The sequence below is a fragment of the Gadus morhua genome, chromosome 4, assembly GCF_902167405.1.
Source record: "Gadus morhua chromosome 4, gadMor3.0, whole genome shotgun sequence".
NCBI lineage: Eukaryota > Metazoa > Chordata > Actinopteri > Gadiformes > Gadidae > Gadus > Gadus morhua.
Window position 1 is genome coordinate 10,157,293 of NC_044051.1, and position 14,976 is coordinate 10,172,268.

General features: G+C 44.6%; 1 protein-coding gene across 1 annotated transcript in view; it reads left to right on the forward strand.

Moving 5' to 3' along the window:
- rimbp2a (RIMS binding protein 2a) overlaps positions 1–14,084 on the forward strand; it is a 76,360-nt gene extending 62,276 nt beyond the window's left edge. The window contains exons 18-25 of the mRNA XM_030354359.1: positions 265–376; positions 1,318–1,446; positions 3,955–4,127; positions 5,544–5,712; positions 6,681–6,781; positions 7,555–7,626; positions 8,240–8,431; positions 11,108–14,084. Of these exons, the coding sequence (XP_030210219.1) occupies positions 265–376; positions 1,318–1,446; positions 3,955–4,127; positions 5,544–5,712; positions 6,681–6,781; positions 7,555–7,626; positions 8,240–8,431; positions 11,108–11,335 (1,176 nt within the window). The 3' untranslated portion in view covers positions 11,336–14,084. The remainder of the gene's footprint in view (positions 1–264; positions 377–1,317; positions 1,447–3,954; positions 4,128–5,543; positions 5,713–6,680; positions 6,782–7,554; positions 7,627–8,239; positions 8,432–11,107) is intronic.
- Positions 14,085–14,976: the final 892 nt, after the last annotated feature.

Sequence of the window (14,976 nt, forward strand, 5' to 3'; positions counted from 1 at the left end):
GTGTGTGTGTGTGTGTGTGTCTGTGTGTGTGTGCTTTGTTTGTCCGGGGTGGGGCGGGTTAAACTGAGCGAGTGCTTACATGTGTGTCTGTCCGTGCATGTGTGCACATGTCTGTGTGTGTGTGTGTCTGTTTGTGTGTGTGTGTGTGTGTGTGTGTGTGTGTGTGTCTGGGTGTCTGTGTCATCACATATGTGAGCACGCACATATGACTTTGGGTAAATGGCGGTGTGTGTATCTCTGTGTCGGTGTTTGTGTGTGTTGCAGGCTGGCAGCTCGCCGGGAGGGCGACACGACCGGGAGAACGGAAGACGAGGCCCCCAGGGGCCCCGCGGAGGGCCCCAGCCCCAGAGACGGCCCCTCATGGTCCCCTCTATTGGTCAGTCGCAAGGTGGCACGCCCAAGAGAAGGGGGACAGAGAGAGGGGGAGAGAGAGAGAGAGAGAGAGAGAGAGAGAGAGAGAGAGAGAGAGAGAGAGAGAGAGAGAGAGAGAGAGAAAGAGAGAGGGGGAGAGAGAGAGAGAGAGAGAGAGAGAGAGAGAGAGAGAGAGAGAGAGAGAGAGAGGGAGGGAGGGAGGGAGGGAGGGAGGGAGGGAGGGAGGGAGGGGGGGAGAGAGGGAGGGAGAGAGGGGGAGGGAGGGAGGGAGGGAGGGAGGGAGGGAGGGAGAGAGAGAGAGATTGTTTTTGAGAGAGAGTGAAAGAGAAAGATGGTATTGGGTTGTGCTTGAGTGTGGCTGAGTGTGACTCTGCTTTTGATGTTCTATGTGCCCCCCCCCCCCCCACACACACACACCCTTCCCACCCCCACTCGCCACTCTGTGTTGCGCTGTTAGAAACAAACAAACCAACAAACAACAAACCAAAGGAAAAGCACCACCTCCATCCTTGTGTCTCCGATCACCTCTCTCTGCGTCTGTAGCACCACGCCCATCCCCCCCCCCCCCGCCCCCGCTAACACGTGTAAGGGATCTTAACGGACCGCAACACAGCCAGTCGGCCAGTACAGCCAATAGACAGCATGGATGTTGTACTACTGGTACGCTTACCTCTCATCTTATGACCATTTGGTTTTCATTTTAGTCCTTATTTTAAAGATCCAAAGTATCCAGTTTAATTTTCACTATCAACGATCAGACCCAACCCAAACAGGAAGTGCAGAAGCCCTGAACAGGAAGGACCCGCCGTTTCCCTTTTTTGCGATTTTTTAGCGTCGACTTCTTTACCAAGTGTGCCCCTCTCTCTTGACCCCCTCCTCCTCCTTTCCCCTGCCCCTCCCCACACTCCGCCTCCTCCTCTCTGATTGGTTCTTTCCCCCTCGTAGAGATAACCACTGAGTGTAGTGGTGAGGGCAAGCTCTGTCCGGGCCAGGAGGACGGTTACTGTGGCAGGGTAGCTGGCCACAGCACCCGGCCGCCACACAGGCACGCCGCAGCCACCCGCGCTCCGTATGGTACGTCCCCCCCCCCTCTCCCCCGTCCCTCCTGCCCCCCCCCCCCCCCCCCCCCCCTCCGATGCAACTGAAACAACGTCAAAAGTGATAATAATAATGTTAATAATAATAATAATGGCACCCGCGACTCTGGGACCCGCGTGCCACTTATGTTATACCGTCATGATTATTATTATGCTTACAGTTGCTCAGCATGACTCACTGCACTGAGATGCCCGACCCCCCCCCCCCCCCCCCCCCCACACACACACCCCCTCCTCCACCCTCACCACCACCCCGACCCCCCAACTCTACTGGCAAGCCGTTCCCCTCCCCGTGCCCCCCTCACTCTTTCAAAGGACCATTCCAAGATGGCCACTCTTGATGATGATGACATGAGCTGACTTGATTGGTTGACTGCTCAGAGAATGCCCTCCTCACTGCACTGAACTGCAGGTGTCTGCTGAACCCACTCGCCTATTGTAGGTTGACCAGGCCCACTAGCGCCTCATGTTGTTGTTGTTGTTGTTAGTACGGGCGTATTGCATGACCGGTTGTATGAGGATTGTTAAGGAGTTAGCTTTAGAAAAGTGCTTGTGCCGTCGCTGTTTTTGTAAAATCACAGCAAGGTTTTGGCTGTGTATACAAATCCCTGTAAAATATATCTCTATATCTATATATATATATACAGATAGATACAGCAATACAATCAACAAAGTGATGAGGTGATATTAATGTGAAGTACATTATGGAAAAGAGTCCAATTGAAACAATTTAATTCCTTTAGCTGCTTTCATAAAATAAGATGTACTGATATAAGATTTTATAACAGGATTAACCTTTTTACCTTCCATCGTAAAAACGTAACCTTTTTACGATTGGAAGGTAACCTTTGGACTGTTCATTAGTAGAACATTCCAAATGTTTGGATCGTTTCTATGGTCTTCAATATGCCAAGAAAGAGTGATAGATAAATAATGAAACACCCCTGACTTTCATATTGATTGCAATTCGACAGTAAAGTCAGGCACATGCTCAATATTTTCTGGTTTGGATCAAGGTGTTGGCCAACACTCGCTTGTGAAATTGTGAAATGATGTGCAATTTAAAAGAGGTGTTCGAAGCACAAGTGGTTTACTCTGTCTCTGTAGCATCCACTCAATAGGATAAGTGGTTTGTAATCAAACAATTACATATAGACCTTAATTACTGGATAATTATATTATTGAATTATGCCATTGAATATGTCACACATATTTGTGCGCACCTATTAGATAGAGAGCTTATTGTTTTGATCTATTTCAATGGGATTGAATATACATTTGAATCAAATAACCTCACTCAAATTGGCCTCAAAGTTCAAAATAGCTTTCTAATGAATAATTAGGAAGTGAGCCTGTGATATGTTCTTTTCACAGTGATGGGTCAATAGTAGATAGATAGTGTAGTGTACAGAAATGACTCCTATTAAAGCCCACAACCACAGTTGTTTGTCGTAGTCTATAGGAATATGCACGTGAGTCTTGTTTGTGTTGCTGATGCCACAGTGTCTGTTGTGTGTCCACCTCCATGTATCACGCCAATGTAAAACATCATTGTGTGTCTTGCCCCTTATACATCACCCACTCAACTGGAATTGCCAAAATAGCATGTGTCCGCTTTTTGTGCGTTTGCTTGAGTGTGCGTGTGTGTGTATGTGTGTGTGTGCGCGTGTGTGTGTGTGTGTGTATTTGTGCATACATGTAAGTGTATGTGTGTGTGTGCATAAGCAGGTGTGTGTGTGTGTGTATGCGCCTGTGTGTGTGAGTGTGTGGGTACCTTTTAGGTGTGTATTGATGTGATTGCATTGACGATGCATGCATGCAGACTGAGCCTAGTATGCGGGGCCCACATGCGCTGGTGGTGCATGGGAACGAAAAGGCGTGCTTCCATCCTACTGCACAGAGCATGTGGAACGTAGAGAATACCGGCATAGGACATGTGTGGGACGTGTGTGTCTCTCTATAAGCCCGTGCACATGCATATCCCCTAAGAACGGAGCAGAAAGACACATTTATAAGATATAAACTGAACAGTGATTTAGTTAACAGCTGAACTGTGTCAGGTAAGAAATGTTACTAATATCTTTCCGCTTGTTTTATTTCTGCATATGCAACTTGCTATGACGCAGAATTTTAAAGGGTCCCATGTTATACCACCAGGTGTGAGTGTGATTAGCCATGACAAGCCGTTTTGAAAATCTGCCTCTAGTGACATCACAAGTGGGCGTGTCGACCTAGATCTGTGCTGGATAGATCAGTCTACTAGCCTACACAGTGCACTGTAGCAAACGTTGCTCATCTATCCGTCGTACATCTAGGTGGACACGCCCATTTGGGATGTCAATAGAGGCAGACTTTCTGAAACGTCGTGGACCTTTAAATTGAATTGCAAATTATCTTTTCTTGGCCGGTCTGTATCCGGGGGGTTTCCTATGGAAAAGGAGGAGTGATGAAGTCTTGGTGTTTATGTCTGCTTGCTGTGTTAAAGACGGGGGCCACCGGGAGAGGGAGCGACGTTCCCCGCCGTACTACAGCGACTCCAAGCCCGAGGAGTCCTTCCGGATCTTCGTGGCGCTGTTCGACTACGACCCACTCTCCATGTCCCCCAACCCCGATGCCGCCGACGAAGAGCTGCCCTTCAAAGAGGGCCAGATCATCAGGGTGAGTCGTCCATATATATATATACAGGTGAATCTCGAAAAATTTGAATATCGTGCAAAAGTTCATTTATTTCAGTAATTCAACTTAAAATGTGAATCATATATATTATATAGACTCATTACATGCAAAGTGAGATATTTCAAGCCTTTATTTGTTATAATTTGATGATTATGGCTTACAGCTTCCGAAAACCCCAAACTCAAAATCTCAGAGAATTTGAATTTTGTGAAAAGGTCCAATATTGTAGCTTCAAAGTGTCACACTCTAGTCAGCTAATTGATCCAAATCATCTGCAAAGGGTTCCTGAGCCTCTAAATGGGCTCTCAGTCTGGTTCAGTAGAATTCAACCTCATGGGGAAGACTGCTGACCTGACTAGTTGTGCAGAAAACCATCAGTGCTGTATCAAAGCACATTAATAGGAAGTTAAGTGGAAGGGAAAAGTGTTGAAGAAATAGGTGCATATTTAGAAATGTATCTTTTTTCGAATTTTGGTTTTGAAGCAGGCAATGTCTCATTGGATTTAAACACCTCTGATTCCAAAAGTGAGCTGGCTGATAGCAGCATTAAAACGACCCACAACGAGATTACAACAAAGAACTGAAACAGACAGGAAGTATTACCCCACACTTATCCTCTTACGGCCCACTGGATCAGTTACAGGTCAATAAGATACCGAGCCATTGGCCAATACCTCCTGAGCACCGTCTCATGTAAAGGTTGATACAAATGGACGATAGGAAGCAAAGTCGATCCATTTGGATGCGCTCTGTCTGTAGAAGCTCCCCATCTGAACAGGCGACGGACAGAAAGGCTATTTCCCATCATTCTGACCAGACATGAGGAATGGGCATTGACAGGAAGTCATCAGAGCGTAGTCCATTACGGCCTTGATTTCCCATTAAATGAATATAATCATATTTATTTATTTATTTTGATGCATCAGTCCAGGGTAGTCTTGGCGCTATAATAATTCTAGATCCAAAACATTATCGTGGATCTAAAACACAAGGATCCACAACGACGGTTTCTGGGACTCATCCCAGAAACCGTTGTGTTTTCAGTCCAAACACCCTAAAGGGCTAGGGCTGACTGATTTGGGTAATAATCAAAATGCGATTTTTTCGACAAATATTGAGATGGCGATTTAGTATGCCATTTCTCTTTTTAAAGTTCCTTATGTTCTTTATTATTCACTAAACACAAGCAATAGATAATTCTATAGTATGACCAACACAACATTGGAAGCCGTCATCATATAAACTGCTCTTTCCTTTAGGCCAGGTCTATGTGTTAAGCTGATATTGATATTATAACATCTTTATTTAACTATTGAACGTAAAAGAAATCGCAGCCTTTGCGATATGCATATCGTGTTCTATTACATTGCCATGTCCTTATCCCCCCCCCCCCCCCAGGTGTACGGGGATAAGGACACGGACGGCTTCTACCGGGGCGAGGTGTGCGGTCGGATGGGCCTGATCCCCTGCAACATGGTGTCAGAGATCAGGGCCGAGGACGACGAGACGCTGGACCAGCTCATCAAGCAGGGCTTCCTGCCCCTCAACACGCCCATCGACCGGATAGGTACCGCACGCCGCCCTATGGAGGGGTTGTTTAGGAATGAATGGCCCGCCTGTGAGAGAAGAGAACTCTCATTTATGCACTTTAAACTTGTTATGCCACCAGCGGTGTGTGTGATTAGCCGTTACAAGCCGTTTGGAATATCGGCCTCTTCTGACATCACAAGTGGGCGTGTCCACCTAGATGTGTGCTGCATAGATCCGTCTACCAGCCTACCCAGTGGACTGTAGCAAACGCTGCACATCTATCCGTCATACATTTAGGTGGACATGCCCACTTTTGATGTCAGAAGAGGCAGATTTTCCAAACGGCTTGTAACGGCTAATCCCACTCTCACCTTTAATAAACTGTGAAGTACTGGTACTTAGCCACTTTATAATTTATAATTTTTATTGTTTATAATGTCTGGTTTTTTTGCCTTGTTTGTTTTGTTTGTCTTTATTTTAGCATTTAGTTTAGCGTCAAATTTTGGTTTTCAGTAGTACTTTTAAATGTTATTGTATTGTATCTTATCCTGTGTTTTCCACTGCCACTGGGCTGTTGTAACAAAGGGATTTCCCCTCAGGGAGATTAATAAAGTTGTTATCTATCTATCGAGAATGTAGATCTGGAGTCATGAGCTAGTCATGTGACTTGAAACAGCTTGCATGATTCGCTTGTCGCTCTAGAGTGGAATCAGTGTTCAGAACCTCCGGAGCATCCTACTGCTCCCCTCTTTTCAGACGGAGAAAACGTCTGTCCACCGTATTAAAATCTGGTTTTAAAGATGGACTCGTAACGCGTGTCTAAACAGGGCCCATGGAGGTCAATGGAACATGAATAGGATGGTTTCATAATTATTAGGATTTATGGTTTCCTTAAACAGTTTTTTCTATCATCATTTCTATTCTTCTTCTTCTTCTTCTTCTTCTTCTTCTTCTTCTTCTTCTTCTTCTTCTTCTTCTTCTTCTTCTTCTTCTGTGTTCTATCAGAGCAAAACAGGCGCGGCCAGCGTAGAGACCAGGCTACTCGGAGGATGGTGGCCCTCTACGACTACGACCCCAGAGAGAGCTCCCCTAATGTTGACGTTGAGGTACTACACCCAGTAAGAGACAAGCCCTGCGCCAGAGAGAGCTCCCCTTGTGTTGACAGAGGTGTGCTACACCCAGTATAAAATACGTAATGCTCCAGAGACGTTCCCCTTGTGTTGATAGTGGGCTACTACAACCAGTTAAAGACACGCACTGCTCTAGAGCCTCTCTTGTGTTGATGTTGGGGTACTACACCCTATATAAGACATCGAGGGCTCCAGAGGTTTCTTTAGATCCCTGACCCCTGGTGCTCCACTGAAAATGCTGCGTTGCGTCGCCATCATCGTCATGGTAACTCGCCTCAAATGTGCTCCAGAGGGTGCGTCCAAAATAACGTTTTTGGTACATCGAAAAACCATCAATGTGCAAAGAATGATATCCTAATTTACGAGTGAAAGTGGGAGAGAATTGAAACCCAGTGATTTTGGATGGAACCATCGAAAGCTGTGGAGCACCTTCCATTGATTATTACAGAAGCATTACACCAATGATTCTCTTCAATTAACACCATCGTAAATGAGTGTATTAATTTGTTATGAAAGACGTTGCTGTTTCATATTTGTCATTGTCTCATCCACAGAACAAACTGTTGGTCCGACCGCTATGCATTTCATTTAGCATCAAGTCCCATGGAAAAAAAACATTGTATCGGTTATAATTCTTAATGCATACCTCTGTCTTTTACTAAACCTGCTGTATTTGTGAGAGAAACACGCATGTATGTATATGTATGAGTCCACTTCCTAGCGTGCCTCTCTGTCTCTGTCTCGGATAGACTGAGCTGACCTTTTGTGCTGGCGACATCATGGCTGTTTTTGGAGAAATTGATGAAGATGGCTTTTATTATGTGAGCGCAATTCATTTTCCTATTTTTCATGGCAAAAGATATTTTTCAAAGTCAAAATGTTGTTTTGCAAATTGTGAACTTTCAAAGACTTACTCTGATGTCATTTCTCCCTCTTCCCTCCATTAACGCTCTCTCCCCATTTGGTTCTCCACTTCTCTCTTGTGCCTCTGATCCGCTCATTTTCCCTTCTCCCCCCTGCTCTCCTCTCTCTCATCTCCTCCCTCACTCTCCTCTTCCCTCCCCTCCTCCTCTCTACTCCACTTCCTCTCTCCTCCTCTCCTCTCCCCTTCCTTCTCTCCTCTTCCCTCCCCTCCTCCTCTCTTCTCCACTTCCTCTCTCCTCCTCTCCTCTCCCCTTCCTTCTCTCCTCTTCTCCCCCCTCCTCCTCTCTTCTCCACTTCCTCTCTCCTCCTCTCCTCTCCCCTTCCTTCTCTCCTCTTCTCCCCCCTCCTCCTCTCCTCTCCCCTTCCTTCTCTCCTCTTCTCCCCCCTCCTCCTCTCTTCTCCACTTCTTCTCTCCTCATCTTGTCCCCTCTCCCTTTCCTTCTCTTCTCTCCTTTCCTCTCTCCCGTCCTGCTCCCTCTCTCCCCCTCCACCACCTCTCTCCCCCTCCAGGGGGACATCAACGGCCACCGCGGCCTGGTCCCCTCCAACTTTCTAGAAGAAGTGCCTGACGACGTGGAGGTGTATCTGACGGACATCCCCTCCCACCACCACCACCACCCCCCCCAGGAGGAGTCCGGCGGCCGCGCCCCCGCCAACTCCTCCCACTGTTCCTCCTCTGCCGCCAACGCAGAGGGCAAACGGGTACATCACCATCGCCGCTCTCAGCGCTAGGCCTCCCGTACACACACACAGCCACCCTTCGTCTTCGTCGCTCCTCCTCCTCCTCCTCCTCCTCCTCGTCTCTCTCCTCTCTTCGCTCTCCTCCATCTTCTCTCCTCTCTCTCTGTCCTCTCTCGGTTTTACTTTCTGTTGTCTTGCTTCCTCTTCCACTTGCTGTCTTTGTGCTGTTCAGTGTGCGTGTGTTTGTGGTGACCAGTGGTGACTCTATTAAAGAAACTTACAGCCCCCTCCGGCCCCCCCCCCCCCCCCCCGCCTCACCCTAACCGACCCCCCGTGGAACCTTGTGTTTGAAAAACCCCAGTTTTACAACCCTCCCTCCCCCCTCCCCCTCGTTTTCTGAGTATCAGAGAAAGGAAGAAGCAAAGCCCAACGTGAACACGAGGGACTAGACTGTGGGGATCTTGACGGGTGGTTCTATGCATGTAGTACTTGGCGATGGATTTGAAAAAGGCTCCAAATCATTCCTGACACACATGATAATTTGGTACCTGTTTGCACTGAAACACAAAATAAATAAAAAAAGTATTGTACTAAAAATCAGGGTCGAAAAGGAAAATATCGAAAGTTGTTCCAGAGAGAAAAGCATGCCTTTTTCAAAAAAGTGAAACTTGATACGTTTTATAATATCTTTCTTGGCTCCGAATGCTGTATTTCCCCAGAGAGGCTTTGTTTCTTGTTTTTTGTATATTCTACACACATCACACAAATCTATTTTTCCGGCTCTGTTGAAAGTGATTCTCTAGACATGCCTATGTTTGATATGTTGGATCTGAGCTAGCGAGTGCGCTGAACTAACCTCTTCACTGAGACGACGTCCGTTATGTATTGTTACGATGGAAACAATAAAAGAGAAAAAAAAATTGGATATAAAAAAACCCTCTGCGCTCTGTGTCCGTGTGTTGTGTTGTTGTTGTCGTTGTCGTAGTTGTTGTCATAGTGATGTGTTGTTGTTTTTTTTACTGACAATGGCGCTGTCACATCTGATTTAGTTTCTACCCTCACCCGCTTGGCAAAAAACAACAACAAAAAAACTAAAACAATAAAATACGTGAAGAAGATGGTTTATTTCAGACCATAAAGTTGCTCTGTCTGCCGTGTACAGTTGGTCTTAAACTTGAGATAACAAGCACGATAACCTAAAAAAAAAAAAAAAAACCTGCATGCACACCAGTTTACTTTACTTTCACTACCAAGTATTGCTGAAAAACTTGTCAAGCTTAAAATAATATTTGTGACAGTTCAGTCACACTTCTCGCCGGTATTTTTTGCTGCAGCCATCAGATTTTGTTCGCCTTTTTTGTTGAAGAATGTAGATTAAAATTCCCCTATAGGCATCAATCATCGGACTGTCTATCCCTCTTCTTATGGTGGAGGAAAAGGCAAGGAAGTCATATTTTGCACAAAAGTGATGGCTGCATTAAAAAAGTTATATATATATAAATATATATATTTATATATATAATATCGTGGAGGCTTGATGGATATATACACCAATTAATTATTATGTCCAGACGATGGATAGAATGAGTTGCTTGTTATCAAGGGTTGTTTGGCTGGGGGTTGTGTATATCAATATCGTACAGTGTGCTTCCTCTCCTGGAATACCTGCCTACCTAGCCGCCTCTACCTTCCTAGCCGCCTCTGTGATGTGCTGATGTTGTGCTTATCCTTCGATGGCCTTTCCCCAACTGTTTCTTCCTCTCATGTGTGCCTGTGCGTGTATGTGTGTGTGTGTATGCCCGTGTGTGTGCCCTTGTGTGTGCGTGTGTGCGTGTGTGCGTGCGTGCGTGCGCGTGCGTGCGTGCGTGCGTGCGTGCGTGCGTGCGTGCGTGCGCGTGTGTGTCGAAACGTCTCTTGGTCAAATTAGTAAATTAATCTTTAAACAAAATTTCTCTTTGACAAAAGAAAATGTAATTTGACACTCAAATGGGAGCATAACTTTTGCAGTGCGTTAAATTGCCTCCTTTTAATGGCATAAATCGTTTTTTTTGTTCGAGATAAATGCAAGCAGAACACTTAGAGAACATGTTCCCTTTCCCACGATAATCACAAGCACACATACAATAGTGATATTTAATAGGGAGGGATGTGACATATATTTATTAATAGCTAGCCATTCACACTTATTTAAAACGTATTAATTATTTCATGCTTTGGCTTAATGAGACCTAATATCCCAACGGCATTCATTACTGATAACAGCAGGCAATGGCTTCGGTTTCAATGAATAAATACAACCTGCAATCCTCTATTTCACTCACTAGCTAAATGCTCTACACAACAAACTACCCTACTATACATTATAACTATACACATAATGAAGACAGCCAGGGATTTAAACATATTCCTTAAAGTCTTACATTTAAAGACAATGACAAATATCATCTATGATCTTAAAAGGCTAAGTGTATAACTGCAGAACGCATTGTTCACTTATACATTTGTCATGATACCAGTCAACCTTTTCGGTTAGGATTCCTGATCCCCGGAGTGGATAAAAGGAGTGCACCCTTCTAGTGTTCTCCGGAGAAAGGGTGTCAACACAGTCACTATAATCTCACTATAATCCGCACTGATCCCCCCCTCCCCTGCCCAACAAACACCTCCCCCCTACACGGCATCCATCTCCCCCCTCAGGTCGCCACGGAAACCGCCGACATCGTGCCCGTGGCGCGCAGCCCGTCGCCAATGGTGCTGCCGGGGACCATGCGGCCCATCAGCCCCGCGCGGGGCTCTCAGGGGCCCTCGGACCCCCGCGACGACCATGACGGGGACCCCCGCGACAGCCACGACATGAAGAAGAAGAAAGGTATTCTGTCCAAGGGGAAGAAGCTGCTGAAGAGGCTTTCCCCCGTCAACAAGTAACACGGCACAGAAGCGCACGCCGTTCCCGTGGCGACGCCCGGGCCGCCGGTCCCGCCATCGCTTCTAATCTCGCGACGTGCGGCGGCGAGGAGGAGGGGATGTGCACGTAGTGTGTGTGTGTGTGTGTGTGTGTGTGTGTGTGTGTGTGTGTGTGTGTGTGTGTGTGTATAGGACTGTTTGAATATAATCATGTGATCGCTTGTTTCCGTTTTAACTATGGATTGATTTCATGATGTACAGTGCGCCGTGCCAAATCAAGAGAGCGAGAGAGAAAGTCTCACAAAGCTACATTATAACTGTGATTTCTTTTATTCCAGGGGCGAGGGTTTTTTCATGACATGTAGGCCTAAATCGTACCAGTTGAAGTGAAACAGAACCTTATCTCAAGCAGGGTAGTCATGGAAGACACATTTAATTATTATTTTTTATATCTATATATAAAAAAAATATATATATATGATTTTATGAAACCTCAAAACAAAAACATGTCAAAACCATCCATATTGTGGAGGATCGATGTCAATACTGGAAGGTAGATGCTGTTTTTCCTAAAACAATCCTAACAGGACTGTTGAGGGAGGCATTGGGGAGGTAATGCTGGCTGCTCATAAACACAGAGGCTTTAGTCAAAGCAATACGGTAGAAAAGGTGGTGGCCATACATGGCTTACCACACCAAGGATCACACGGATACAAAACAGATATTTTTTATGTGCCTGCGAGTTTAGCAGATAAAGCCTCAGTGATGAAGGGAACTCAAAACATGGACAGGCACTAACATGGGCATTACAGCAAAACAGGACATGTGCAACGACAGTCAAGCAACGCCGTTTCAGTGGCCTTCATAAAAACAATACGAGCTGACATTCCTTGGGTTTTTCTGTCTGACAAGGGTTGATTTTCTCAATACAAAATTGTGTTTTTCTTTTTTGGTTTCTGCCAAGAATCACTGTTGCGTTGTCATTTTTGGAAGAAAATCATTCGGGGGAAATATGTTATTGTGGTCTTGAAAACCGTCATGACAACGTAAGTCCCAGACAACATTCTGTTTGTCTTCCTATTGCACAAAGCGTGTGTGTTTCCTCAGAGGATCGGGACAGACGTCACTTTTTTTCGTGCCTGTGTGTGTATGTGTGTGTCTGAATGAGCATGCGTGTCTATGTGTGTGGGCAGTTTGTTGTATGTGTGTGTGTCTGTGTGTGTATGTGTGTGTGTATGCTGCCTTCATGCTCGTGCATACGTTTGTTTTCTAAACTAACTTAAAGAAAAAAAAAGAAACAGCCATGTCTTCAGGGATCTTAGTGGTCCAGTGCTGCTAATCCCACCGCCATCGCTTTACGGTTTCCTCTTGCGGGCATAAGGGGACGAATACAGGGCACTGATTGGTCCATCGTGGAACATAAAAGGTGTTCAAGGTGCATCGTTATCTGATCATCATCATCATCGTTATCGAGAACTCGCTCAAATCCAAAATTTTAACCCAAGTCTATGCTACATAGTTCTATGTGATATATTATTACCGTATAATTGCACAAATCTGCACAAATCTATGAGTGCCACGGGGAAGATTTAGTGTTATTGCGTTGGCTATGGATAGTTGGAACACTAATGATTATTGTTTAATGATATAACTATAATGAGCTCCGACAAAGAATAAGCTAGTATAGATAGTACATCATCATAGCTAGTATAGTGCAATATTGATATGTGACATCATGTCACTGATCAACATTGCGTGCTGCTTTCTAATTTTCTGGATCATTTAATGTTAACCAGTTTTCCTTTTCCCTTATTCAAAATAATGGCCTTAAATCTAAACTACGAGGGAAAATGGGCAGGATAACAGATTATCTGGGAAATGGTCAACCAATCACTCTCTAGATGTTAATGTAGCCTCTAAATATGTCCGTTCCAGTTGAAGATAACATTGTCTCGACATTAAGTCTCAGAGGGACAATGCTTCAAGGGCATGTGTGCATAAAAGATGAGATTTTTCATGGAAAAGAGCTGTAAATTAAGCTCCAATAATCTAAAGTAAATGATCAGTCCTCGGGAAACATTTAACAGACATAATTTCCATACAGGTTCCCCAATTCTTACATTTTCTTTCAAATAAGTGTGTGGACTTTTCTCGATTTTAAACACCTGCACTGGAACACAAAGCAGCCTATAACTAATTGGGGGAAGTTGGGAGTGCAAGCTAGAGATGGAGTTGAAATCAGAAAGAAACAGGGTTACTCCTTAGATATGCTATTTAATATTTGACAAAAATAAAAAGTTGGCTTTCCATCATGGAATGTATGACGCAAAATGGAGGCAAAGACATGCAAATGGATTATTATATGTTTTGTTGCTTTCATTTTATTCCAAAGCAATCTCTACAGACAAAAGCCTCTGCGTTCATTCACTGCAAATTAAAAATAAAAGGGTATTTAATGGTCCTAATACCAAAAACAATCATTTGTGAATGGGTTAGTGTCTCTTAATGCCATTGCTCTTTTGTACTTTGGTCCATTTGTAGGTCATTTCTAAATGTTTCTACTTTGATTTTTTTCGCAATTTCCTCTCCTGTAAAAACCATTGTGTCCTTTCAAATGAGATGTTTCAGTCACTAGTTCTGTGTTTGCTCTGTGAATCAAAGATAACAAAAAGAAAGAAAATATTGGACAATGTTTATGGTGAATAATTGTGTGTGAGTGTGTGCATGTGCAAAACAAATTACACATTTTATAATCAAAATAAATTTGATATTTTTTAAAAATAAATGAGGGTGGATTTGTGTTTGCTTCGTGTGTCAACATAAAAAATCAACAGGCATTACTGTTGCTGTGTATATGAATACAATATAAATCACTTGGCCTTGAATAAGTAGGAAGATACCTGATCGTTGGTTTTGTTCTGAAAAACACATAAAACTCAATTTCACAAAGAGGGTAAAAACGTATACGTATATTGTCAGACACCCCCCTGTGTCTTAGTGAGACCAGGTCTGTGAATAATGAAAATCCCCTGTCAGCCTTGTCCACTTCTTCCCAAACTAAAGGGAGAATGGGAGCACAAGCCGGCCTCAATCTCTGTATGAAATCAATCCTCTCGGGTATTAGTAGGATGCCTTTTGTGGTGACCAAATTATTTGTCTCACAATTGCATTGATACACAACAACATTTTGTATGAATGGCTGTTTTTCTATCCATTGGATGTTATCTTACAGCTAGCGGGCGTAAGTGATAAGCCCTGAGTCTGTTCCCAAGTAGCGCGTCTAATCCACAGATCTCTCCCGCTGAGATACTGAGATTATGAGCCAAATTGGGGCTGGCCTGCTTCCAAAGGAATGAATCAAATAGACCCTTCTAGGGCAGGTGTGTGTGTGTGTGTGTGTGTGTGTGTGTGTGTGTGTGTGTGTGTGTGTGTGTGTGTGTGTGTGTGTGTGTTTGTGTGCGTGTGTGCGTGTGTGCGTGTGTGTGTGTGTGTGTGTGTGTGCGTGTGTGTGTGTGTGATGCATATTTAATGTTTGAACAAAAGCATTGCACACATTCTTGTTGTTGATTCAATCAGGAATCTATTGTAGTGTCGGACGGGAATGACTGCTGTTACAGGAACATCCACAGGAGGGCAGCAGAGCTCTTTATGTAACAACACGA